This window comes from Phoca vitulina, unplaced genomic scaffold (genome assembly GCF_004348235.1).
Source record: "Phoca vitulina isolate PV1807 unplaced genomic scaffold, GSC_HSeal_1.0 scaffold59, whole genome shotgun sequence".
Lineage (NCBI taxonomy): Eukaryota > Metazoa > Chordata > Mammalia > Carnivora > Phocidae > Phoca > Phoca vitulina.
The window spans coordinates 1,041,739-1,068,180 of NW_022589762.1; the positions used below are offsets into that span (position 1 = coordinate 1,041,739).

Genomic DNA, 26,442 nt, shown 5'->3' on the forward strand with positions numbered 1-26,442 from the left:
GCCTGTGGCAGGCCCTTGATGCACAGCAGCTCATTTCCTCCTCACAGTCATCTGCAAGGGGGCTTCAGCTCCATTTTCCTGAGGTCCAGAAAGATAGAGTAGCTTGCTGAATACCACACTAGAGTCAGGAAGGGAATCTAGATTTGAACCCAGGTCTGTCTCCACACTCTGCACGACCACAGGCAGCCTTCAGACCAAGCTGTTAATAGAGTTCCACTTCTCCTTATTAAAGCTGAATGGTCTGGCTAAAAAGCAGGGGCTGGTTTTCCTATTCTGTGTGAGTCCCAAGGAAGCGGCACTGAGCAAAAGTCAGGGGCCAGCCAATCGTGCGTCATTCTTTTCTGCTCTTTCCTCTCAGGTCACTGTTGTATCTTCTTCCTCTCTGATCAGAAGGGAAGGATCCAGTAAACAGCCTAGGGAACTACTCCTCCTAGGAAGGGAATCCAGGAACTGGGGTCTGGGAAGGCATGTTGGACAAGACCTCTTGTTATCCTTGAAATCATGAGAGAGGGGACTCCATTTTCCTCTAACGGACAAAGGCTGGTTCTCCAGGGCACTTCACCTGCCTCAACCAACCCAAATGGACAGGATGCGAATGTGCCCCCAGCGCCAAGATCTGGGAGAGGCGGCAGGGCATGGAGGGCTGGGGTGAGGCCAAAAGCAAGAAGATGGACCATGAAGCCATTTAGGAGTGATGTGGGAGGCTGTGAGTGGGCACCCCAACTTCACAGCCTGTACCCATGGGCTGGGGGCAGTTGCTTTATTTTATATTCTCCCATAATATAGACTATTGGATCGTATATTGCTTTTGTAATCTGAAAAAGCAAACACTAGAGTAAGAAAGCTGTAACAGCAGGAAGAAGGCTAAACAGTGCCCCACATTTCTCAACTGCTCTGACCCAGAACCCGGGCAGAGTGCTCCTTACTGAGAGGCAATGAGACCCAAGGGAGCCTCTGGACTCCTCCCAAGGGCAGCAGTGTGTATGGGTGGCAACACCTGGACGGAACAAGGGCCACCGTGTGCTGAGTGCTCCCGTCTGTGGGACACCACTCAAGCACCTCACATGATGTTCCATCCACTCCTCATGAGACCTCTATGAGGGAGGAGCCTCTGCTGCACCTCCAGCAACCTGAGACCTCAGGAAGATCCCCTGATCAATCACAGGGCTGGCAGGCAGCAGAGCCAGGGCCCCAGCCTTGGGTTAACTGTTGCTAGCCTCTTTTTAAAGAACCTCTCTCTGGGTGCCTGGGTGGCTCAATTGGTTAAGCGTCTGCCTTCGGCTCAGGTCATGATCCCGGGGTCCTGGGATTGAGTCCCGTATCGGGCTCCTTGTTTGGTGGGGAGCCTGTTTCTCCCTCTGCCTGCAGTTCCCCCTGCTTGTGCTTGCTCTCTCAAATGAATAAATAAAACCCTAAAATTAAAAAAATAAAGAAACTCTCTCTGCAGCCACCCGACCAGAGACCCAAGGCCAGGGCTGGAATACCAGCTCAAGCATACTTGGGCCCTTACTTTATTGCATAGCCTGGAGCAGCCGCGGTCCCATGGCCCTGAACTGGCAGGTCTTTTCTGGAAGCGTTGGAACAGAAGTGGGCCTGGCACTGCCCTTATTTACTTGGGAAGGGAGGACATCAACTGCAGAGTCTAAAGGCCATCGGATTAAAACTTCCCATTGCATTGTAAGTACATCTTCCACTCCTTTATGTCTTATTTAATCTTCAAAGACAAGCAGAGATGAAGTAAAATCCATCATACCCTGGCATTTGGAGATTCCAACTCAAAGTGCTGGATGTTCAAGTGACTGACCAACCCCTCAGAGCCTGAACACCTCTGAGGTCCTTCCCAAGCAGAAAAGAGAAACTGGGATAGAAGTGAAGTTGGAAAGCATGTCTATACCACTATCTAATCATTCCCACCCCCCTCCTCCCTTCTTGACTAAGATCCAGACAGCAGGCAGGGATGCATGCAAATCCACTCAGGAGTTGGAAGCTGGATGCTGGGCACGGGTCATTGCTCCACTCTAGGTTTGGGTTGCATGTTGACTGCGGGTCCTTCCATCCCCTTGAGCCACTTCGGCTGTACTCTATTTAGGAGAGGGGCTTGAGTGGTAGGAAAACCACAGCTTGGAGGACATCTGTTCTTGGAATGGCATTTCTGGGTGAAGCAGGATTTTATTAGCCATGTTTCAGAATAATACAAAAAGCAAGGCAAGGCTTTATTTACACATGCTCTCGACGCTCTTGACATTGAGCAGACAGCAGACACCATAGGCTGACAGAACTTCCAGCATTTGTGGTGAGCAAAGGCCAGTCTGAGACTGGGGGCTCCCTGGAAGTGGAGGGAACGTGGGAGGAACCAGGGAATGACATTCAAGAAAGGGTCCAGAAGCCCTGGAGAACTTACGATTCCATTTATATATGTTGTTATGTCCACAACAGGCAAATCCATAGAGGGATGGGGGGGTAGTTTAGGGAGGTTGGGGTAAGGATTAAAGGGTGCTGGATTTCGGGGCACCTGGGTGGCTCAGTCGGTTAAGCGTCTGCCTTCGGCTCAGGTCATGATCCCAGGGGCCTGGGATCGAGCCCCGCATCGGGCTCCCTGCTCAGCGGGAAGCCTGCTTCTCCCTCCGCCCCTCACCCTGCTTGTGCTCTCTCTCTCAAATAAATGAATAAAATCTTTAAAAAAAAAAAAGGTGCCGGATTTCTTTTTGGGGTAAGAACAATTTCTAAAATTGATTATGCTGATGGTTGCTGAGCTCTGGACTCTTAAAAGCCATTGAACTGCGTAGGGTCAGCTGTGAATGACACGGTATGTGCACTGTATCTCAATAAAGTTGTCAGGAAAACAGGCAGCAGCCCCGAGAGAAGGGGAACACAGCGAGCAATGCTGAGGACGTGTGGCCTCAAAGGCCAGCAGAACTAGAATTCAAGGCTTGTGGGGAACACAATCCAAATGGAAAGTATGCTTCCGGGCGCCAGGGCTACACTGGCTGGGGCCATGCTGCTGGCGCGTCGAGCCTGGCCCCAGCCAGGAAGTCCACCATGGTGTTCCACACTCTGGACATTGAGTAAGTGCTTCCTGGAAGCTGGCGCGACGTCACAGAAAGCTTGGTGGGCATCTGGCCCCAGGGACGCCCACTGCCAGCCAACTGGAGGGGAGATGGAGCCTGAGAGGCTGGTGGCCGGGAGGGCGCAGCTCCCTTTCTTGCTGTCCCCGCCTGGGAAGGCTGAGGGCACAGACCACCACAGACCAGGCGGCTTACACACACACTGCTCACAGCTCCAGCGGCCGGCAAGTCCAAGACTGGGGAGCTGGCGGACTGGGTGTGTGCTGGGAGCTTGCGGCCCGGCTCACAGACGACCATCTCGCCGCGCCCTCACGAGGCAGGGGGTGCACGGAGCTCTCTGGGACTGCATCCTCACGACCTCATCACCTGTACCTCCGCTACTGCCACACTGAGGATGAGGTGTCAAGTATTTGGCGGGGGAGACACAGACACCCCGTGTGCGGCTCTGCCTCCCCGGTCCTTCGCTGCTGTGGGGCTGTGTCCGGGCCTTCGACCCGTTGCCCTGCGGCTGCTCGGGGAAATCGCATGACTGAAAGGACTCACAGCCAGGCACCTGTAGCAACACGTGACTCAACAGAACTACCGGGCGTTCTTACCAGAGTGCACAAATCTTTTCTTTTATTGACCATCTCCCTTCTGTGCACATGACGCACGTGTGTGTCACACACACACACACACAAAACCTGTGACAGTTTCCCATTACCTGCCTGAGTCCTCACCCCTTCACTGGAGCTCGGCGCCAGCTGAGGGCTCGAGTCCAGGCAATGAGCTCACCCGAGTCCAGGGGCAGACGGCATCCCAGTGCGCTCGCCGGGACCCCGGACGGCCAGAAGCCTTCAGTTCCTCCCAAGAAGGCACTTCAGGCACAATGTCTTCCGGCCCTGAGCCTTAGCATCTCTCCTCGAATACTGTCTTTGAACCTCAGACTTTTAAGTACAGAGTGGCCCGTTTTCCCCTCCCCCCCCAGAGAGGCCTGCCGGGCCCTGCGTGCCTCCCGCTCCCACCCTGCGTCCCTCTGCCCACCCTGCTGGGCGCCCTCCGTATCTCACACTCAGGCTTGGGCCCCCAGCTCCAGGGCCTCCTGAGCTTGGCGGGGTGCTGCTGCCCAGGGGCCTGGCCATGCGGCCCCCGGAAGACTCCTCTGCGGTGGCTCTCCCACTGACTGAGGGCCAAAATGGGAGCTCAGGATTCCAGGCTTTTCTCCCTGCTGAATGCTCTTAAGGTTCTCATCACACATTTCTGTCTCTTTCCAAAGACGGTCTGAGGTGGCTTTCGGGTATGTTTGGTCCTCAGGCCCCTCCTCTGCAGGGCAGCAGGTCACCCTATCAAAGGAATGCCAGGGCACCAGGCTGATGTCCCAACCCCCCAGCCTGGCCCACAAGCCCTTCTGCAGCCCGGGCTCTGGTTGCCCCCTCCTCCCACTCACTGGCCCCAGCCCTCACCCCACACGCTGCCCCCGCCCCAGGGACTGCTGCCCTCTCCAACCATGGTCTCTGGGCCCAGCTGCTCCTTCTGTGTACTTTCACAGCCCTGGGCAGACCTCTACTAAGCCTGTCCATTGCACAGGACCATCCTGTTTGCTAATCTGTTGCTCCCACCAGATGTTAAGCCCCTTGGTGGCCAGGGCCCCTGTGCAATTTTCTTTGTATCTCAGATGCTTGGCACATGAGAGGTGCAAAATAAATGCTGGATGACCGAATGCATGATGGAGGCTCAAGGACGCTCTGTCGCTGGCTCCTAGGGATGGGCTGCGGATTCTTGCTGGGACAGAACATGACCACAGGGTCAGGGAAAGAAAATTCAGGGCGATGCGCAGGGCTCAAGGGGTCTACATTTAGAGGCAAACCCTTCACACAGGAACATATGCATATATACAGACACGTGTACGTTCGTGCACGCACACCTCCCTTCCCTAACACCCTGGGGCCAGGGAGGCCCTAGGGCTCCTCCGGCTCCACACCGTCCCAGCCGGAGTTCTTCTGAAGCTCTTGGAAGAAGAGCCGTCTCTGGAGGCTTCTCAGGCTCTCTAGGTCCTCAGGAGAGAGCTTCTTGGCCGATGTCCCCAGGTCCTGCTCTTCTTCCTCTTCCTCCATTTCCATAAGTCCTTCAGGGGGCTGCGGGGAGCTCCTGGAGATATAGCCCTGGTCGGACTGCACGGACTGCCGCTGCTCCCCCTCGTAGGGCGTGCAGAGGTCTTTGAGGGCCACTGCTGCTCTGTCCCAGCCCTCCTGGGCCCGGCAGCTCAGACTCTGCTGGAAGAGTGAGAACATCAAGCCTTTGAGCTGCTCCCTTACGTCTTCCGGGACATGGCTGGGGGATGCCATCGGGGTGCTGCAGAGAGGCGGGGCCTCTGAGTCCATGGGGAGGCAGAGGACACTGTTCCGCCGCGGGCCGCAGCCCTCCAACAGCGGGCAGGCCTCGTCTCCCCCAGCCACGGCCAGCCGGCCCGCTGTGCTGCTCTCAATGGCCGGAGGGATGGGTTCCACGGCCTGAGCCGAAGGGACCTCGTCCACTGGGAGCACTGCGGTTTGGAGGGCCTGGGCCGCCAGCTCTCCTTGGGGCTGGAGTTGAGGTTCCAGCCTTGACAGTCCTCTTCCTTCCTCACCGACAAGCAGATCTCCCACCAGGCAGCCCTCAGAGATGGGTTCGTGCACCAGGGGTTTCTGCTTGATGATCCCTCTTCCTGGCGGCAGCAGGGGCTCTTCAAACACCTCTTCGTCCAGGGACAGGAGGTCCTGGTCATCCGCTGAGCAAAGGTTCTCGCGCTCAAACCAGTCTGGGCACTGGACCTGCCACTCCCGGAACCTCTCCACGGCCTCCTTGAGCTGCCAGCCGCTCGGGTTCTGCAGGTAGTTCTCACCTGTGAGCTCCCCAACGCGGTGCATCCGGCCAGGTTCAAACATCTCCAGGTCCTGGATCCGGAAGTAAACTTCCTCAAACCTGTCCATGAGTGGGTACCTGGAAGTGATGTTGAAGAGGTCGGGGATATCACTCTCACTGCTGATGTCACGGAAGTAGCAGACGATGTAGGTGCCGAAGCAGGCTGGCTTCTTGAAGTCTGGTAGGATCATGTTCATGGCTGCAGTGAAAAGGTCGCCCGCGGGCTTCCAGCGGTCACACCGGAGCTGGACAGCCGGCTCCTCCCAGCCGAGGATGGCCTGCCACTTGGCCCGGGTGCCTCGGGAGCACAGGATGATGATCTTGGAGTTGGTCTCCACCATCTCCTGCTTCTGGCGGCCCACCCAGGTCATGACCCCCACCTCTGAGATGACCTGCTCCTCCAGCAGGTCGAGGGCCACTTCGGTGCCACAGACAGTGAGCAGGAACTGGGCGAACTTCAGGACCACGTCCACGTAGAGAGGATGGTCGGCAGAGTAGACAATCCAGACCTTCCTGGGCTTCAGCGGTGGAGGGGTCAGGCTGGTCTCAGGCAGGACATCTGAGGGAAACAAGGAAAGCCAGGCCCCCAGGTTTGGGTGTGCGCCTGGGCTGATCCTCAGACAGCCCAGGGGGCGTCTGGACCAGTCAGACACCGGTTCCCTAGTCTAAGTAATGCAACCGAGGCCGTGGAATAAGCCAGATGTTGCTCTTTCACCCGTTCTGGCTGCCTGAAAAGAATCACCATGTGGTGCCTTCTGGGAGAGTGCATTTCTTTCTCAAGATTCCTATCTGGCCTTGAGCCTGTACTTTAATTATTGTAATTAAAAAGCAAAAAAGGCACAAAGGCCTCCCTACGGAATACAAATATCTGTTATAGGTAGGACCTCTTTTCATCAAAGATGGTACCCTTCCCTTCCTTTCCTTGTCCAAGTGATTTAAAAAATGGTAACCCAGCCTTGCCATTTGTGGTCCCCTCTGTGTAGGGGTCCTGGAAGGTGGGTCCTCCAAGCTGAGGTCTCCTGAAGGAAGTCAGGAGTTAAACTGCAGAAGGCAACCCACCCGTGTCTCAAGAGAACCTTCCATCACGCCTTTGACAGCAACACTCACCGAACCCAGCCCACCTACACCAGGAAATACTGACCTGTGTATTTGGTGTCATTGCCATATTTTTCACGATGAGACCCTGAAAGAAAAAAAGAAAAACACTGGAGCAGCTCTTTTGGAAGAGAAATAGGGACCAATTCCCAGGGGCATCTGAAGGAGTGCCGTCCCACCCCTGACCCAGGACAGACGGTCAGGGGGGGCAGTCGGAAGAAGCAGTTGCCAGATGCTTCAGGACCTTCACAGGACACTGGGCTGTGAGGAGCCGCTCAGTGTGACTCCGAGATCTGCCATCAACAGCTGTGAGATCTGGGAAAGTTACTAAGGTCTCCGAAACTCAGTTTCTTCTTCTGTAAAAGGGGTCTGGGCAGCAGGGATTAAATGAGATTGTATCTGTGAAGTGTCTGGTACATTGTACGTAGTCAGCTGGGGTCACGAATATTCTGCAGCACTGACCCAGCCAGGACCCCCAGCATGGTGACTAGGGGTTCACCCCATGTCCCTCGTTCTAGCAATGGTTCCTCTCCTCCCCCAAGTCTGGCCACCCCTGAGGAAATGCCCCACAGCAGGGAAAGCTCTTCCCCAGACGCGTCCTTGCAAGAGGCTTACAACACATCTCCAGAAGCAGCCCCCACCAGGCCCGTTTACAACATTTCCTCCTGCTATTTCTGAGGTGAGAAAGGGAAACAACATTCTTAAGCAACTGGTCCCCCAGAGATATCAAGAAGGGAACTGTGGTGCAGGAGTCAGCTCCTTGGTGACATGGCAGGACGAACGGAACCCATGTGTGGCCAAAGAAGACTTTTTTTTTAAAGATTTTATTTATTTATTTGAGAGAGAGAGAATGAGAGAGAGAGCACGAGAGGGGGGAGGGTCAGAGGGAGAAGCAGACTCCCTGCTGAGCAGGGAGCCTGATGCGGGACTCAATCCAGGGACTCCAGGATCATGACCTGAGCCGAAGGCAGTCGCTTAACCAACTGAGCCACCCAGGCACCCCAAGGAAGACTTTTTGAACCAGAATTTCAATTCCCACCTCTTGGGCCTTTTCCCAGAACTACCAAATACAGTTGAACAAGTGTCCTTTCCTTCACTCCATGGTGTGGGGCACACTTCAATAGAAGGTCAGAAATGCAATAACAGAAATGAAGCAAAAAGCCTCTCTGGCATCTATGGAGAGGTTTACAGTTTATAAAGCACTCATGGGGGCGCCTGGGTGGCTCAGTCGGTTAAGCGGCCGACTCTTGGTTTCGGCTCAGGTCATGAGATGGAGCCCCATGTGGGGCTTGGCACTCAGCGGGGAGTCCGCTTGAGATTCTTTCTCTTTCTCTCCCCTTTCCTTCTGTGCCGCCCCCCACCCCCCAAATCAATCAATATTTAAAGCACTCATGGAGATGTTAACTTATCTGACCCTGAAACAGTCCTGTGGAGAAGTGCCCTCACAGTGGGTCTTCCAGGGCCTGCTGTGGTGGTCTCCCCATCACACAAGAATTAATAATGATTAATACTTAATCCTGATGAGCCTTGTAAGTGTGGAAACAGCTCTCAGACCACTGAAGAAAGGGCGTGGGGCCGCGGAGGGGCAGGGGAAGGCCGAGCCCCTCACCTGGAGGCCCATGTGCTCTCTTGCTCAGAACCTGGCCAGAGAGGGCTACAGGGAGAGGAGCTGCTACCTCCCAGCACCCGCCGGCCAGTGCCTTCCATGGCTAGACCATTCAATCCGCACCACAACCTTGGGAGGGAGGGGTCATTATCCCAGTTCACAGAAGACAAAACCAAATCTAGGGTTTGTTCAGCAAGCTGCCTACGCCTGCAAAGCAGGGAGGCGGAGCTGGGAGCTGCACCCGTGTGTTCTGGGCCCATCCAGAGCCTTCCCTATCACATCGTGCTGTCCCTTGCTGTTCTCCCCGACAGATGTACGCGTCTGGGGGCTGCAGGATGGGCTCATTCAGGTTCTCCCACCTGTCTGGCTGATCATGTCTGAGGCAGGGAAACCCTACCTTAGCTCCTTCCAACCAGTTTGTTTTAATATTATTAATTTTGGTAGCAATAAACATAATTGTGGCTAACATATGTTGAGCAAATATGCACCAGGCTCAAGGCTAAGAAGTCATATACGTTTTCATGTAATCTTTATATTTGTTTTATGATATGGGTATCTTTATAATTTCCTTTTTATAAAAGAGGAACCCGAGGCTCAGAGAATGAAGTAATGTGCCCAGGGAGTAAGCAGTGGAGCTGGGGGTCCGAGCCCACTTCAGCCTTCCCACAGGCTGAGTTCCTGACGAGGGAGCCTGCCGTGGCCAAAGAGAGACGATGTCAGTACTTCACTTGGGATGGGGGGCCTGGGACTGCAGGGTGCCCTCTGAGTGCAGCCTTGCAGAGACTGGAGTGAGAAGAGGAAGGCATGGGAAGAAAGAGAGGAACAGAGGGGCAAACCCCATGATGCCCCTTACCGGGTAGCCTCCAGGTCATGCAGACGATCAGCAGGATGACAGAACCCACCAGCAGGATGGAGATGCCCGTGATGAACCCGTACACCCACAGGGGTATGTAGTCTGTGGGAAGTGGAACAGCATGAGTGACGTGGCGGAGGAGGCCCACTCCGCCAGCCCCGAGCTCCTCCAGCCCTGCTGCCCAGCCCCTGGGCTGTCGTCTCTGGCCTGTGCCATGACATGCTGGTGACCTCCACCCCCGGCCTGGCCTCCCAGTTCAGCCTTGTCTGCCTGGCTCCAGGCGAGGCTCAGTCAGGGACTTCTCATGTGGCTCCTGAGGAAGGGCCCCTGGGAACTCCTGCAGCACGACAGGAAGGACTGCTGGCCTTACCTGCAACCGAGACTGCAATGAGAACAAAGGGAAAATAGTATTCGTTATTAGCAGTAATCACAAAACCCAACGCTGACACCCATGGGGGCCTGCTGGTGACGTCGGCCCTACCCTGAGCGCTCCAGACACCCGCTCAACTTAATGACGTCTACAGGAAACACCCAAGCTGCCAGCCTGCTAAGAGATGCCCCAACTCCCACCTGGGAGGCCAGATCCTCCTCCAGGCCCATGTAAAGGCTGTGGCTCAGGCTGCGGCGGCTTCTTTGTGGGTGGTGGGCCGTGGAGCGGGGAGTGGGGAGGGACGGGCAGCTCTGCCACTCCCCTGGTGTGTGATCTTGGACAAATTACTGAGCATCTCTGTGCCTCTATTTCCTCATCTACAAACTGTGGGAGGGACACTCTACTTCATGGCACCAGGAGTCACAATCCGTGGGGATTAAAAGCGGACGTGGTAAAGCACTTCGTGGTCCATACTGAAACTCTCGGACAAGGACGATCCCCAGTTCTTCAGTCACAGAAGTTCAGGATCAGAAAGGTTACGTATTTTGCCCATGGCTACACAGCTAATGAAAGGCAGTCAGGAGTCCAACCCAGGAGTGTCTCTATGGCCCCACATTGCAGGCCTGAATAACTCCAAGTAAGATTAAAGCCCGCCCCCACCCTCAGCACCAGGTCAGGGCTCAGCTCAAGGTGCTGGCCTTCCTTCACTCTCATCCCCGAAAACACCCCAGAGCAGCCATACACCCCCTACCTGGAGCCTCTGGAATTTCTGGGCAGGGGAGGCTTATGGAGTGTCTGAGACAGTCGTTGAGACAGCTACTGAAGAAGGGCTGGATCTGGGGGCACAGAGAAAGCGGGGGACAGCGGGCCGCTGAGACGCTGGGTGGGGAGGCTCGGGCCCTCCGCGAGTGCGCTCTTGCCAGCAGAGGCTCCCGGAGGGAGCAGAGCCTGGCCGGCAACTCCGGGACGCCCACGGGCCTGCCAGGCAGATCGCCCATCGGCTCCCGGGCGCCAAGAAGCCCTGCCCGGGGAGGCCGGGAGTACAGGGCTGGGGAAGGCAGAGAGGAGGCCTCCCCAGGCAGGGATCCCCAGGGGGTCGGGGTGCCAGGTCCTCGGAGAGAGCACGAGTCCTTGAGCTGCCCGCCTCCCCTACTCGGCCCCTATAGGCGGAAAGCCCGTCTGTGCACGTGCTCCCACACCTGGCGGCGCCACCAGCACCCACCTGCACTCGGTGGCGGCAGCACCAGTTCTGGTCTGACAGGGTGAGCGTGACGTTGGCCCGCCGGTGGACGTCCTCGAGTGCAGGCTGCAGGGAGGTGGGAGGGGGGTCAGGCTGGACGGGCACGAGCTTGCCGCCGCGCTAAGGCGGCTGCCGGGAACACGGCCATTGCTGTCCAGCGCGCCCGAGGAAGGCTTTCCGGGTTTCCGGAAAAGTTCCCTATGGCAACTGGCTCATTGTTGATTCAGGAGCACATCTAGTGACTGGTTTTTCTCTCTTTGCTTCGGCTGCTGGGGATCGTGGGGACACATCTGTGCTCACAGCCAATGTCATGACACACATTTTCCGTAGTAACCCCACCCTGGCTTTATCTTGTTTCCTCATCTTTATTTCCCCTTTGTCTTAATACCACATTTTAAAACTCTTCAGGTCCTTTTTGGAACAGGTGGGATAAAAAAAACAAAGCAAAGAGAACGAGGGGTACTGTGTGGAAGGAGGATCTGAGAGGATGGGGGAGGTGAGCAGGGCAGAGATCAACTATACAACGGAGCCAAAGGAAAGATCCACCACAGACCCGACTCTACACCAACCACATATCAGAAGGAAAGACAAAGAGCTGAGCAGCACAGAACTGGGATCAACCAAGCACAGTACTGGGTGGCTTGAAGCTTGGCGAGAGGGCGTACAGCTACACGAGAGGGCTCGGGACAGTGACGGCCTTACCTCGGGCACCATGAGGACATGATGGAAGCAGCTCTGGTTCTCCGTGTGTGGAAAACTGGTCAGCAGGATCTGGTAAGGGGTAGACTCGTTCCACAGGGTGAAGCTCACCCGCAGCTGCTGGGCTTCCAGAGTCTCTGCCATGATGTTGGGGTCCCACAGGCTACCTGCCCAGGGCACAGACACGGGTTGGGAGCGAGGGGAGGGTGTGCACGCATGCGTGTGTGTGCACCCGAGTAAAGCTCCCCCAGCAAGGCCGCTGGCTGTGGTTACCTGAGCTCACACACGGCGTGGTCATCCTCATCCTGGGGTCCTCGCAGCCTGCCAACCCGGAAAAAGGGGAAACCACTAAGCCTCTGTCTTAGAAAGTTTGCTCTTCCAGACTCCTGACACCAGGGACAACCACCTCTTTCCTTTTGGGGAGTCTGTTCAAAGATGGCCCTGTCAAAGCAAGTTCCAGGAGTGAAATGCTACCAAGGGCCAGAGGCCCCACAGAACTGGGGGTTGACCTGCTTGTGTCCTCCCTCGTCTCTCACAGAACCTTCCAGACTCAACTCCCGAGCTTGCTGAGAGTCTCGGCCTACCCTAGTTCCTCCCCCCACCCTCTCGCCCGCCCCCAGCCTTCTCTGCAGGTTGCCTCTGACTCATGACAGGGGCAGAAGTACTTTGTTCCTTCACAGCAGTGTTTCTCGAACTTTCCTGTGCATCACCCTGGGTAGTTTCTGGATGCAGTCGGTCTGGGGAGGGTCCATGAAAACCTGCATTTCTAACAAGCTCCCAGGTAATTCAAGGATGCCACTGGCTGAGGGACTGCCCTGAGGACCACTGCTCCATAGACATCTTCCTGACTTCCCTTCCCCAATGGCCTTGCCTGTAACATTTTCACTTTTAAGAAGATATGTGACAGGTGTGAACCGCTGTGACAGGGACTGAGTTAGTCTACTGTAGGAACAAGGGAAGGGCCTGGGGAGGCTGTTCACTCATTTGACAAGCACTTATGAACATCTGACCTGTTTCAGGCACTGGTTTAGGCACTAGAGATACAGTGGTGAATAAGGGAGAGTCCCTGCCCTCTGGAGAGACATTCCAGTAGAAGAGACCAAAGAAAACAAACAGTATAATGTAACGTCACAAAAATATCATGATAATGTGTAAGGGAGTGATGGGTAACGTGAAGAAAAATAAAAGCAGGGTAAGCAGATTGTGTGTGTGTGCATCCGTGTGTGTGTGTGTGTGTGTGTGTGTGTGTGTGTGTGTGTGAAGGCTGTCATCATCCTTAACAAGCATTCTTCTGAACTGCCTACTACAGGCAAGGCAATGGGAGGCTCAGGAGCTTGCATGGATGGGTGTAAGCCCCAGACCCTGTCCTCAAGGGGGCTGGGGCTCCAGACGTAGTCGGCTTTGAACAATGAGAAATGTAGGTTGTGGCTGAGATGCTGGGAGGACAGAGAACTAGAAGGTGCACAGACATCAAACGACATTTTAGAAGATAAGCCCAGCGGTCTTTCCTAGGCAGGATGGACCCGAGGGGGAAGAGGAGATGGTGTCGCACATGGGATGGTGGCAGATAAATGCAGGTAGGATATGTGGTAAAAAGTGAAGAACCAGGCAGGGCAGGTGGGGAATGAAAAAAGACATTTGGTGCAGAGCAAGGTGATGAGGCTCGAAGCGGGGGTTAAAACTCTCTTGGAGCGGCTTGTCTTCCCGACGTTTCCTGGGCAGGAGGTCCCCAGTCGTGGCATCTGTTCATTCTGTAGGTACCACGTGCTGACAATGGCAGCCATGGACGGCCCAGCTGAGCAGGAGGCTGATGTCTGAGCCACCTGCTGGTTTCTTCTCGAACAGGAAGAGCCGAGTGGTGAAAGGAATGGCTTGGGAGGGCGCTCTTACCAGGCACGGGGAAGTTCTTGGACTGGTGATTTGGGTCCCCGTCAGGGATGGGTTTGGGCAGGTGGTGAACGGTCACCTCATACTCCTGGCCAGGTTCTACCACAAAGTGGCTGAAGGTAAAATGCCACTGAAGAGAGGGAGGAAGGGGAGGTTGGACAGGTCACACACACTCCTCTCACCCAGCAGTGTGTGCCAGAGAACTCCACCCCCACCCGCCCCCGAAAGGTCCGAGAAACAGGGGAGGAAAACCACCACAGCAAGATCCAAAATCAGAGGGAGGTGGGTCTCTGCTCTTGGTTTCCTCTGGTCTTCGCTCTACCTAAAAAACCTAGATCTGGCGTCATCAGTAGTGTCATATGCCAGAGAATCTGGGGAAAGCCGAAACAGTCCTCCTCCCTGGTGGGCGCTCTCGGACTCCAGAACGACGGGGTGAGGGAGCCGGCCGGGGGGCTGCGGGCTAGTGAGCGAGCTAGCACACAAGAGGCTGCTAAAAACCGTTTGTTAAGTGACTCTTCCTCCTTAAATGGGAAAGTCGGGATCTCTTGAGAATGTTCTGGAGCACCAAAGTGCAGAGGGAAGGCTACAGATCCCCACCCAGCGTGCGCCTGCAGTCACCTCTGTTGCAGAGATTCCAGAAGGTGTGAGGATATTTTCTGGATGGTGCAGATGACACAAACTGATTCCAACTTCCATTCTAATTAGTGTGGGGGTGGATGGGGGTGTGCGGTCCTTTGCTTCTAAGTTGATCTAGGCACCTGGGCCTCACCATCCAGCCAGCAGTCAAGTTTGGGGGTCCTCATTAAATACAGGGGAAGGGAACTGTCTTGGCTGCTTGCGTTTGTGGGAAATCTGCAAACAGGCACTTTTGCAGATTTCAACTGGCAAGAGTTCAGACTGGAGCTTGCCCCAGAATCACCTGGTAGGCTGGTTCAACACCGACTGCTGGGCCCCAGCCTCAGCATTTCTGATTCTGGAAGTCAGGGGTGGGGCCCTAACTTCTGCATTTCGAACCAGTTTGCAGGGCATGCCCATGCTGCCGGCCCTGGGACCACACTCTGTGAACCAATGCTTTAAACACACTAAACGAGAATCAACCTTTTATCATCGGGCAGTGAGCAGCAAAATAAATGGAAACTGCTGCAGAACTCCCCCGCTTGTGCCCCCAGCCACTGCAGTTCCCGGGTCTGGGCAAAGCTGCTCCTTCCTGGAGGCAGGCCCCACTTTAGCCTCGGTCACACAGGAAGAGAACAGGAGTGGGGCTGTGCAAGGCCTTCCACTCAAATTTCTTTACGCTGAACAACTAGGGAAAGTTGGGAGCAAAAGCAGGGGTGGGCACGTCTGGGAAGTCTTCAAAAACACTTTCTGCTCCTCGCTATCAGTAGAGAACGCAATGTGCTCTGGAGCCGGCTGCTTACCCGCTTGCGATGATGCTGCAGTTTGGACAGAAACTCAAACTTGACGCACAAGCGTTCATTGGTGCTCAGCTGCAGGACAGATAACTCTGCACCCTCCAGGAAGAGGATGCTGGCTGCAGGTCGGAGGGAGAAGAGATGAACAGAGGCAGGTCAACAAAGACAAACCGCTGGGCGTTGGAACTTCCCTGTCTGTTATGCTTACTCACTCTTAAAAGAAAATCTGTTCACTGTACCTAAACCTCCACTTCCTGCTCCCTGCAGCTCACTCTTGGGCCTGGTGGAGCCGACGGCCTTGCAGAGGTTACTTCCCAGCTGGGCAAGGACAAGTGAAACTTTACACTGGGCCAGAGGCAAAGGCTGTGCAGATTTGTGGCCAGGATGTTGACAACATGGCCTGGGTGTCAAACCTGGCTGTCCCCATCCTTGGACAGGCTCGGGTAGGCACCAGGGGCTGGAGATTTATAAGGAGGACGACCTCCCCCGGGCCCCAGTCACAAATGTGGGGCTGGTTCTTGTTAACCCCAATCTTCCTGATTCTGTCATACAACTCTCTATCCCTGAAGAGGTTTTGGCGGGGGGAGTGTTGTCTTAAAAATGCTAGCCCCTAGGGGCACCTGGCTGGCTCAGTAGGTGGAGCACATGACTCTTGATCTTGGGGTCATGAGTCTGAGCCCCATGTTAGGTGTGGAGATTACTTAAAAAAAAAAAATGCCTGCCCCTAAATTAAGGGAAAAAGCACACTGGCCAATGTGTTACCATTTTCCAATAAATATTTGGTACCACAGTCAGAGAATGAACCACTTGACTTTCTTTTCTGGGGTGATAAGGATTTTAGGCTGAAGGAGGGATGGTGGGTTGAGAAGACACCATCATGGGTTAATATCTAAAACACTAAAAAAGTATTCATTTACTGCATGACATGACGGAGGCTTTCAGCATGAAATCTGGGCCCTCGTGTCTGAGGACGGGACCAGGAGCCCCATTCTGAGTCTGGTGGGAGAGCCGGTGGTCTGTTGTGTGGACTCACCTGGAGGAGGGTAGAACCTCCCAGGGCCCCCCCGACACGCCCGCTCACCGTCTGTCTGCAGGGTCCACCTAATGCGAGCTATAGGCAGTAGGTCTCCATGCTGGGTCTGGGCAAAGTCCAGGTGGACCTGGACATCTTTGGGGGATGAAGGGGTCAGATTTCGAGGGTGGATCCAGCTGTCATCCAGGCAGGTACCTGGAGCCAGAAAATGCAGGAATCAGAGACCCCCACGCTCTGCAAGAACCTGAAGAAGCTGCAAAAGAATGAGGCATGCAAGCAAGATGCCCCAGCAGTGGCTCCAGAGAGCTCGATCGTACACACGCAGGGGCCTGTGACCCTCGGCTGGCTCTGCCACCCTGCCCCTTTCTTCTACAGCTTGTCTGAGTCCCTGCAAATCTCTGAAGTCTAAAGGGCATTTTAGGACAGGAGACAAAGCATGAAACTTGGTTTTGCGAAAAAACAGTGAAACGGGGCACAGGAAGGATGGGGTAGTGATAAAAGTTGATTTATATTATATGCCAGGGCTCGTCCCTAATTAGCACAGACACTTGAAGTATGTGCCTCCTTCTTTAATTAAAACACAAAACAGGATCAACATCACAGATGTCTCTCACTTTCCAGTGACAAGCTCTGGCAAATCAAATCGTATTGTAGACACACCAGGGCAGCACCCCAGACAATGTTTTCAAAACCTAAATGACAATTCTATGTCTCACTTCCTGACTTTCGCATAATGGATATTCTTGATAGGAAACGCAGGTGCACACAGCCTGGATTCTCAAGGATCCCCTCCTGCTGAAGGCTGGCACCCCCATCTGGAGCCTAGGTGGAGGGGCAGCGCTCCTGTCAAACAGCGGCACGAGGTTAGCACTTTATTAACAAGGCAACAACAGGATGAACAAAACAGACAACTTACTATTCTTCACTGCACAGTTTAGCCCCTGCGGAAGAAAGGAAGGAGGTAATTACAGCTGTGAAGGAAGGGTAATTCACAAGCCAGGCTCCCCATGCTCCCCTTGGCTCATTCTCAAGAATAAAATGTACACAGCACCACCCTCACTTTTGGGGGCCGCTCGTGGGGCAGGGAATCATAGTCTCCTCACACTTCACCCAACCTGCCCATCCAAGGAGAAACAGGATGGCAAGTGGGTCCAGTGGATGACAAAATGGAAAGGGCATTTTCTGAGTGACTGTTAACAGCTGGGAACTTCCCCATTTTAAAAGATACTGAGAGGGTTCTCTTTTGGGGCACCCCGCTGAAAAGCCCTCTAAATACCCTGGGGCTTCCCACCTCCCGTCTGGACAACAGCGCGGCCAGAGAAGCGAACAAAACCACAGCTCCTGTGACAGGGTCAGCTATGGAAAATTCACCAACTCCCTACAAGCTCCCGTAGGTGCCAGCCCCTGATCTGGGTGACCAGACATATTATTTCACTAATCCTCACACACACTTAGGACTAAGTGTTACCCTCAGCCCCGTTTTATAGATCAGAAAACTGAAGCACAAATGTCACCTTATGCTGCTTCCCACTCTGGTAATATGTGTGAACTCTCTAACCCAGAGGAGCTCTGGAGAGCCAGATTTAGAAGCCCTAATTACAAACAGTAGGAAATGCAATCACTGGCTTCAGTTTGGCCAGCTGACTCTACTTTGGAAGACACGTACACACATCCTTGGAGCTGAGTCACCTTACCACCACTTCCCAGCTAAGTGACTTTAGGCCAGATACCAAACATTGCGAGGCCTTGATTTCTTCAACTGTAAAATCAGAATTACCAATACTACCTTCCTAGCATTGGTGGGAATTAAATGATACACACATAAAGAACCTGAGGCAGGGAGTGGGCTGGTAGTGATGGCGGTGTGGAAGGGAGCCCTTCACTTTCTGCTTCTAATATATCTGTATTACAAAAAGTTTCAAACAGCAGAAATGTATTTGTGTATTAATTATACAATTAAATAAAATAATACAGTGCCCCCGGACTGTTAAACGGGCAGCTGTTAAACAGCCCTAAGAAAACCATGAGGAGGAGTTCTGTGGCTGCAGTGCCTGGGGAACTAGGTCATTGCCTGCTCAATGACAGGATATTTGCCCAGTGTCTGGGCCATAATGGCTGCTCTTTAATTATTGGCTGCCGTTCCTTAGAGCTTGGCATTTAGTAAGCACTCAATAAATGGAAGCTTTTGTTAAAAGGGGTGACCTCCACATACTCAGATTTGGCTTTGATTTTGGAGCAAGGAAGAACTCAGGCTCAGGTATTTCTAGTTATCCAGTCTGGCAAAATGGACCAATCATGTGGAGTAGAAAGTCAGATGTTGAAGCAGACCAGGAATACAATTTTCAGGACAACAGAGGGATTTGGTAAATGCGTGTAAATCCGGTGTTGGGGTCAGCACCTGCCTTTCTCTCAAGAGGGAGCAGAGAGACAGGGTTAAAGATGGGAGAAGATGCTTGGCCACCAGGGTTCATTCACAAAGCGGATACAGGACTGTATTCTAAGCATGCCATTTCATCCATACCCTACCTTCTGGGATGCCAGTTCATGAGCCCTTGGGGTCCTGTCCAGCTCCTGGCACTGAATTCTCACTCACCCAGGGCCATCGAAACCCTGTGCGGCGCTCCTCATGCGTTCAACAAGACCCACCAGTTGCCTCTGCTCACTCTAGGGTCACTCTGTTTCCTGGCCGGTGAGGAGATTAACTTCCATGCACATGCTCATTTCTCCTCCCACCAGAAACTCCTAGGACTGGGGCACAGAGGACAAGAAACTGCTACCTACTAGGGAATATTATGTAAAGATTAAAGAGAATTAGTTATGTAGATATCTATTGACTTGGAGTGATGCTTAAGATGTGCTGATGAGTGAGAAACATAAGCAAAGAACTTCTTATCGTATGATCCAATTTTCTATGGAAAGAAGTGATGAAAAAACCGTCCCCATATATTTATATATGATGAATATAATTGTATGAACATATAAAAATATTTGGACAGATATATAGCAGGTCGTTAACACACGGGTTACTGGGGGTAAAGGGATGGAAGCAGAAGAGATGGAGAGAGGGAAGATGAGGGGGAAAAGATTTAAACGGAAGAGAAAAATATGCGTATCAGTGAAATATCGAATAACACATTCCATTAGAGGTCATGGCATGTTGATCATATACATACATTATCTTCTCCCCCTCCCCAAACCATAGGAAACTTCTAAGAAAGAGAACATTTTTAGAAATTTTCATGGACAAAGAAGAAACATCAGTGGACAAAAGATGTGAACAAATTAAAAAAACTTTTTTTTTTTTTTTTTTTAGATTTTATTTATCTATTTGAGAGAGAGAGAGAGAGAGAGGATAAGCAGAGGGCACCGCAGGCGGAGGGAGAAGCAGGCTCCCCGCTGAGCAAGGAGCTCGATCATGAGCTGAGCCGAAGGCAGCCGCTTAACCAACTGAGCCACTCAGGCGCCCCGAGAACAAAGTTTTATTTTTATTTTATTTTTTAAAAAGATTTTATTTATTTATTTGACAGAGAGAGAGAGAGCACAAGCAGGGGGAGCTGCAGGCAGAGGGAGAAGCAGACTCCCCGCTGAGCAGGGAGCCCGATGAGGGACTCGATCCCAGGACCCTGGGATCATGACCTGAGCTGAAGGCAGAAGCCCAACTGCTGAACCATCCAGGTGCCCAGAGAACAAATTTTTAAAAGCCAAAGTGGAGGGGCGCCTGGGTGGCTCAGTTGTTAAGCGTCTGCCTTCGGCTCAGGTCATGATCCCAGGGTCCTGGGATCCAGCCCCGCATCGGGCTCCCTGCTCCGCGGGAAGCCTGCTTCTCCCTCTCCCACTCCCCCTGCTTGTGTTCCTTCTCTCGCTGTGTCTCTCTCTGTCAAATAAACAAATAAAAATCTTTAAAAAAAAAAAAAAGCCAAAGTGGAAGGAGGAGTAGGCCAATGGCTCAGGTCAAGTGGGAAGAGAATAAGAAAGAAGCCAACAGAACCTTTTAAAGCATCAGGTCTTATACTTAACTAATGAATCATTGAACACTGCATCAAGGACTAATTATGTACTATACAGTGGCTAACTGAACATAAAAAAAAAAAAGCATCAGGTCTTAAGGGTATCACGTGTCTGGGGAGGTAGTATAAACAAAGGAGCTGAAGGGGGTGCGGTTCAGTGAAGGTCTACATAGGGAATGTTGGAACCTTCGCCTCTTTCCCTGCTCTGATCTCAGAACGCTGGCAGCCAAGCCCTGGAAAAGACCTCCTGATTCTGACATTTGAGAGTCCACTGATAGGGCACATTCACCATTAGCTTGACCCCCTATAGTAAAGTCAATAAGCCCTACCTACACAGAATATTTAATCAGCTTTTTAGGACCTTATTCTTCTAAAAAATTTTTTATTAAGTTTTTCATTTTAATTTCAGTATAGTTAACATACAGTGTTAAATTAGTTTTAGGTGTACACTATCGTGATTCAACACTCCATACATTACTCAGTGCTCATCATGATTAGGACCTCATTCTTTTTTTTTTTTTAAGATTTTATTTATTTATTTGACAGACAGAGACACAGTGAGAGAGGGAACACAAGCAGGGGGAGTGGGAGAGGGAGAAGCAGGCTTCCTGCCTAGCAGGGAGCCCGACATGGGGCTCGATCCCAGAACCTTGGGATCATGACCTGAGCTGAAGGCAGACGCTTAACGACTGAGTCACGGTGCCCCAGGACCTCATTCTTAAAATATTCTCAGACAGGGGCGCCTGGGTGGCTCAGTTGGTTAAGTGTCTACCTTGGGCTTGGGTCATGATCCCAGCACCCTGGGATCAAGCCCTGCATCTGGCTCCTTGCTCAGCGGGGAGCCTGCTTCTCCCTCTGCCCTGCCGCTCCCCCTACTTGTGCTCTCTCTTTTTCTCTCTCTCTCAAATAAATAAATAAAATCTTTATAAAAAAATATTCTCAGACAGCCAAAGAGTATCAGATACTTAAGAAGGGTTTCCTGTATGAAACAGATCAAAACATAAAAATTTAAAAAAATGCTCTTGGAGGAAATAAGACAATGCTGGGAACAGAATAAAATTAAAACAAAACAAACAAAATTATAATAGTTTCAAAGAGATAAGAGAGGACACTGACAAGGACAGGATACTATGGTAAAATGAGCAAGCGGAGAATAAAAATGAACCTTGGAAATAAAATACCCCATAGAAGGGCTAGGCTGTAATTCAGGAAATTTCTCTGAAAGTAGAATGAACAGACACAGAAATAGGAGAGAAAATATATGACTATTTAGAGAATCAGTCAGGAAATCAAGGTATGATTAACTGGATTTCCAGAAGAAGACTATATAGAAAACAGAGGGGAAGAAATTAAAAAGCAAAGAAGAACACTCCAGAACTAAAAGACACATACTTCCAAATTAAAAAGTTTCCCTGAACGGCCCGGAAAAAAGGCCCAGAACAAGATCCAACATCATGAAACTTCTGGAATACCAGGAATAAGAAGATCTAAATATTTCCAGAAGAGGGAAAGTAGGGTGCCACACACAGTCAGGAAGGCATTGGCCTCCTCAGCATCTGTACTGTTTGCTAGAAGGCAACAGAACAATGCCTCCATAATTCTGAGGGGAAATTATCTTTAACCTGTGATTTTTATGCCCAGCCAAATTAATAAAAAGTGTGAGGGTATATATGTGTATATATTTCCCTCACATCCTTATCCATTTTCTTAGGAAACTGCAGAAGGATATGTTCCAGCAGAATGAGGGAGGCAGGCTCTGGGAAGACAGACAGAGGATCCAGGACAGGATACTGAGCACAACAGTTGTGCCACAGGCCTAGGCAGGGATCCGTCCAAGCTGGAGCTGGAGAACGCGGGGTTTCAGGAGGGAGTTCTCTGGGGGGAGAGGGAATGGAATCGATGGAATATCTGATGTTTGGGGAAAACAACATCTGACCAATCTGACAGAAAAAAACTGACTAGTTACATGGAAAATTATGGAAGAATTAAAGCAGTTATCATCTCGGAAGGAGAAAAGGAATTACACCAGAAAAAGAATATAATCAAAGTACAACTATTGGCCTCAGCAGTGAAGATTACTTACTTGTTACAAACATGAATGATGGATTTCACTAAAATTGTGATGTGGGAGAAATGTAAAAAATTTAAATTTTTATCTATTATGAGTCAATAGGCAATATCGAACATTGATAAGTCAAGAATAACAATATAAGTACATTTAGAAATGTGGAGGCAAATGCCAGGGGGAAAAAAACCTAAAATATATGTAAGTGATCATCTTTGGGAAACAGTTTTAGGGAGTGGCGAGGGCTGGGACAGGGATCTGTCGGTTTGGGTTTTATTTTTATTTTTTTTTAAAGATCTTATTTATTTGAGAGAGCGCATGCAGGTGCACATAGGGGGTGGGGCAGAGGAAGAGGGACAAGCAGACTCCATGCTAAATGCAGAGCCCGAAGCGCGGCTCGATCTCAGACCCTGAGATCATGACCTGAGCTGAAATCAAGAGTCCGAGGCTTAACCGACTGAGCCACCAGGCGCCTCCCCCCCTCATTATCCCATTTTTACTGATGAAAAAACTGAGACACAGAGAGGTCAGTTAAGTGGCCCAAGGTCCCACAGAGCTGACCCTCAAACCCATGCAGTTCTGCTCCAGAATTCATGCTCTGAATCACTGCTATACCGTCTAAATGAAAAAAAAAAAAAAAAAAGGACACCTGCAGCAGGTAGGCCAATATTCTCTGTCTGTACTGGTGAAGATTAAAAGGAAGACATTTATTTCACTGTGTCTAACTCTGCATTCAACAAACAAGACCAAGTGCCTGGTAAGGAAAGGTGGGCTCTGAAGTCACGTACCACTTGGATTCTCAGCCCAGCACTCAGTAGCCAATTACCCAGCCTCTCTAGAAGGGGTCAGTGGTGTGGCCTGGCGGGTTGTTGTGAGTGTGGAGGGAAGCTGTGCAGGTGAACCCCCCGTACGGTGCCTGGCACAGAGCTACAGGTGAATGTTATGCCCTGGCACCTTCCGAAGCTACAACGCACGTAGTCTGGTGCTTTACCTCCATGGAATCTGCTCTCCCCGTAACGCTGGCAGGTGAGGATCTTTTGTACGGGAGAACACTGGCTCCTCACAGTGGAGTGACTGACCCAGGGCTGCACAGCGGGTGAGTGGGGAAGCCCAGCGCAGAGCCCAGGTCTTCTGACCCGGCATGGCCTCTCCCCTACACGGCCCTGCTGGGTGCTGCTGGCTGCTATCTGATATCACAGTCTCTAGATGGAAGGCCTGTTGGGAGCGGGCAGGGTGCGAGGTATGATGGCCAAGGGACGTGTTAACTGCAGTGAGCCCAGCTCTGACTGCCAGGATGCCTCTACCATGTAAAAGCGTCCCCAGAACACCTTTTACACAAGGAGAGTGGAATGGTAACTGGAAGGTACGGGTTAAATCTAACCCTTGTTCTGCTCCAAGTCTAAACCACAAAGTGCTCAGGAAAGAAAAAAAGAATTTGTAAGACAACATACATCCTGTCCATAAAACGGTGTGTTAACACTCAAACTGACCAAATCCAAGTCATTGTCTTCCCTTGAGGGCTCTCCTCTGGGCTAGCAGTCGTGGGTGACGTGTGAGAAAGCCCGGGCCGGGGGAAGGGCCAATGGTTGGGGGGGGAGACTGCTCAGGTCAGGGAAATGCAATTACTTATGGTTTCTCCAATATCGATTTCTGTGGGGAACTCAAGAGTAATCTGGGTTTTGAGGTGTTAAACCCAGGAAGCCAGAAACAGTGCTATGCCTGGTCTCAGGTAATCACTGCATTTCAAGCAGAGCCGACCACTCATGCGTTCATTCACTCACTCACTCATTCCTTTGACTTTCATTCAACAAATACTTATCAAGCTCCCACATCCTGTGCTTGCAGCACTGGGCTAGTAGCAGAACAGAACAGGTCTGCAGAAGGCTCCTGTCTGTCTTGGGAGAGTCACTGAGTGCTCAATCCAACCGGGCTTTGGATAGGCATTTATATATTCTGGAAAGTGGTTCGGACACACTGCAATGGCTCATCAGCTCTTTCTTGTGGAAGTGAGGAAACCCAGGCGAAGGAGCTCAAGCTTGCAGAGATTCTAGGTGGTGAAGTCAGGATGCAAATGCAGGTGCTCTGAGGCTAAGTTTGTGGCCTTCCCTCCCCTCATTATATTATGCTGCATCCACTGAAATACCAATGGAGGCAGAGAAATCTGAAGGGTTTGTTTCTTTCTTTTTAAAGGGACTAGTCCATGAAGCAGGGAAGCTGCCTGTCCATGGAGATGAGCGGGTTGTGAGCCAGGTGTGTAGGTAGAGGCAAGGTGGGGGGAAGAACGTGGGAGATCGCAGACAACTCTGGCCAATAAGTATCCCTCTCCAGCCCTGCCCCTGCTCCTGACTTTCAGGAGTGCTTCCCACTGAGCAATTAAAGTCAAACACTCAGCCTAGCTCTCACACCAGGCTCCCATGGAGTCCCTACCTCCCTTTCTAGCTTCTTCTCTCACTTCCTGCCACACACACCCTCCACTGCAGCCACACACCTTTTCCTGACCACCTAAGGGCCTTGGCCCAGCCCCTTTCCGCCACCTGGACTGCTCCACCACTGGTGTTTTGGAGGCCCCCACCACCCCTCAGGGTTGCCCAAATGCCTTATCTGCCATGAAGAACATCCCAGCTGGAAATAATTTTTCTTTTCCTTGGAATTCTGTACACTCTCTGGGTGCACAAAGAGCACCTGCTACAGGCTGTCTTGCACCACAGTTAGCACCATCAAGCCTTTTCCCCTCCTAGATGATTGAAGTTGCTGGACATTAGGGTCCCAGGGGTGTTTCCTGATAGTTTCAGTTCAGAGCAACAGTACTACCATGTATTTTGCAGGCACTTGGCAAATGGCCATCAAAAAATGAACACTGAATTCTCTAGGTAGAATAGTTCTATACCGAGTTGTGGGATCTGCTAAGCATATATCCCCTGCTTTGCCTAAAAGTGGGAGTTACAAGACCATTTCCCAACATCTTTCACATTAAAAAAAAAAAAAATCCTGCTAAATAGTCACTCATCCTCTGCCCTCTTTTGGCAAATCCTCCACGAAATTAGATAAGGAGAAATATCTCCTTGGTTGTTTCACATCCTCTGACTCAGTTACTGGGTCAGAAGTGGTGGAGGGGAGAGGGCTGAGGAAACCAGAGAGAAAGTGGAGGAGAGAGGGCAGCTTGGAGCGGAGAAATTGTGGAGGTGGGCACGGTGTTTTGCTGTTTGTTTTTTTCCCCTTAAGATGGTCCTCCACAAAAGGGCACTACCCAAGGGGTGGGTGTGTCAATTCCTGTGAGCACAGCGGGGGTACTACTTGACAGGCACAAACTGGACCCTAGGGGTGGTTGTGGTGGTGGTGGGAGCTGGAAAGGCGGTGTCTTAATCCTCTGCCCAGTCCTCAGGGCTTCGTCCCTCTGGAGAGGTGTCGCCCGGAGTCGGCCGGCTGCCCTCGGCACAACTGTCCCCGTCTCACCGCTCCGAGCCCTTAGCCCCCACAGGCCGTCCGGGCTCGCGCGCAAGGCTCTAGGTCCGCGGGGTCCCTCCCGGGGAGTGGGGCCGAGATCCGACCGGGCCCCAGACTTCCGCACAGTCGCCCCCGATCCGAATGCCGGGGGCTGGCGGGACTCCTTTGAGGGGAAGCTCTCGAGGTCCGGATGGGTCTCCCGGGCCCGCTCCGGCACCACGGGGATTTGCGGGGCGCACGGCGTGGAGGCCGCTCCGGGCCAGTCCTGGCTCCTCCGAAGGGCCCTCCCCACCTCCCTTTCTAACCGACCCTGCCCCGCCTCTCTGCTCGGCCCCGCGCCTCCTTCCTCGAACCGCGGCCCCCGCGGCGGCGCTCCCGCCTCCTGCCCAGGACGCCGGGTTGGGTCGTTTCCCCCGAAAACTCGCTCTGTTCTCCGGCCCACCCCGCAACTCCCACCGCTCCGAGGGTCCTCCCGAGCATGCCCGCTCTTTGTGGCCGAGCCGCGGACCCACTGAGACCCCCCCAGCGCAGACTTCCCGGCCCGGGGCACCTCGCCCGCCCCCGCAGCATCCTCGGGGCGCGTCGGGGTCTCTCTCACCTCCTGGGAGCAGACTGGCGCCGGGTGGTCCAGGAGCCGCGGGGAGGCGCGAGCCGGGGCCAGCCCGCTCAGGAGCAGGGGCAGCAGCAGCCGCCCCAACGGGGGCCCCGGGAGGACGGGTGGCCCGCGGCGCGGAGTCCCCATGGCCCCGCACTGTCGCGGAGCGCTCGCAGCCCGCGGCTGGGGCA

At 52.7% G+C, this 26,442-nt stretch overlaps 1 protein-coding gene across 1 annotated transcript; it reads right to left on the reverse strand.

Annotated features, from left to right (window-relative positions):
• Positions 1 to 3,334: 3,334 nt before the first annotated feature.
• IL17RA (interleukin 17 receptor A) lies at positions 3,335 to 26,442 on the reverse strand. The gene is made up of 13 exons (XM_032391011.1): positions 26,255 to 26,442; positions 17,057 to 17,081; positions 16,189 to 16,335; positions 15,114 to 15,226; positions 13,699 to 13,825; positions 12,082 to 12,129; positions 11,812 to 11,975; positions 11,092 to 11,175; positions 10,621 to 10,705; positions 9,870 to 9,881; positions 9,500 to 9,601; positions 7,087 to 7,128; positions 3,335 to 6,504 (listed from the first exon to the last, which is right to left on the reverse strand). The coding sequence occupies exons 1-13, from the start codon at positions 26,396 to 26,398 to the stop codon at positions 5,003 to 5,005; spliced, it is 2,595 nt and encodes an 864-aa protein (XP_032246902.1). The 5' UTR covers positions 26,399 to 26,442; the 3' UTR covers positions 3,335 to 5,002.

Excerpts from the sequence above, each read along its gene's own strand:
- IL17RA (XM_032391011.1), bottom strand. The coding sequence starts at position 26,398 with ATGGGGACTCCGCGCCGCGGGCCACCCGTCCTCCCGGGGCCCCCGTTG. Across the intron at positions 16,336-17,056 it reads AAACTGTGCAGTGAAGAATA|GTACCTGCCTGGATGACAGC; the intron begins GTAAGTTGTCTG and ends TTCTGGCTCCAG. Across the intron at positions 12,130-13,698 it reads CAAGAACTTCCCCGTGCCTG|GCTGCGAGGACCCCAGGATG; the intron begins GTAAGAGCGCCC and ends CCGGGTTGGCAG.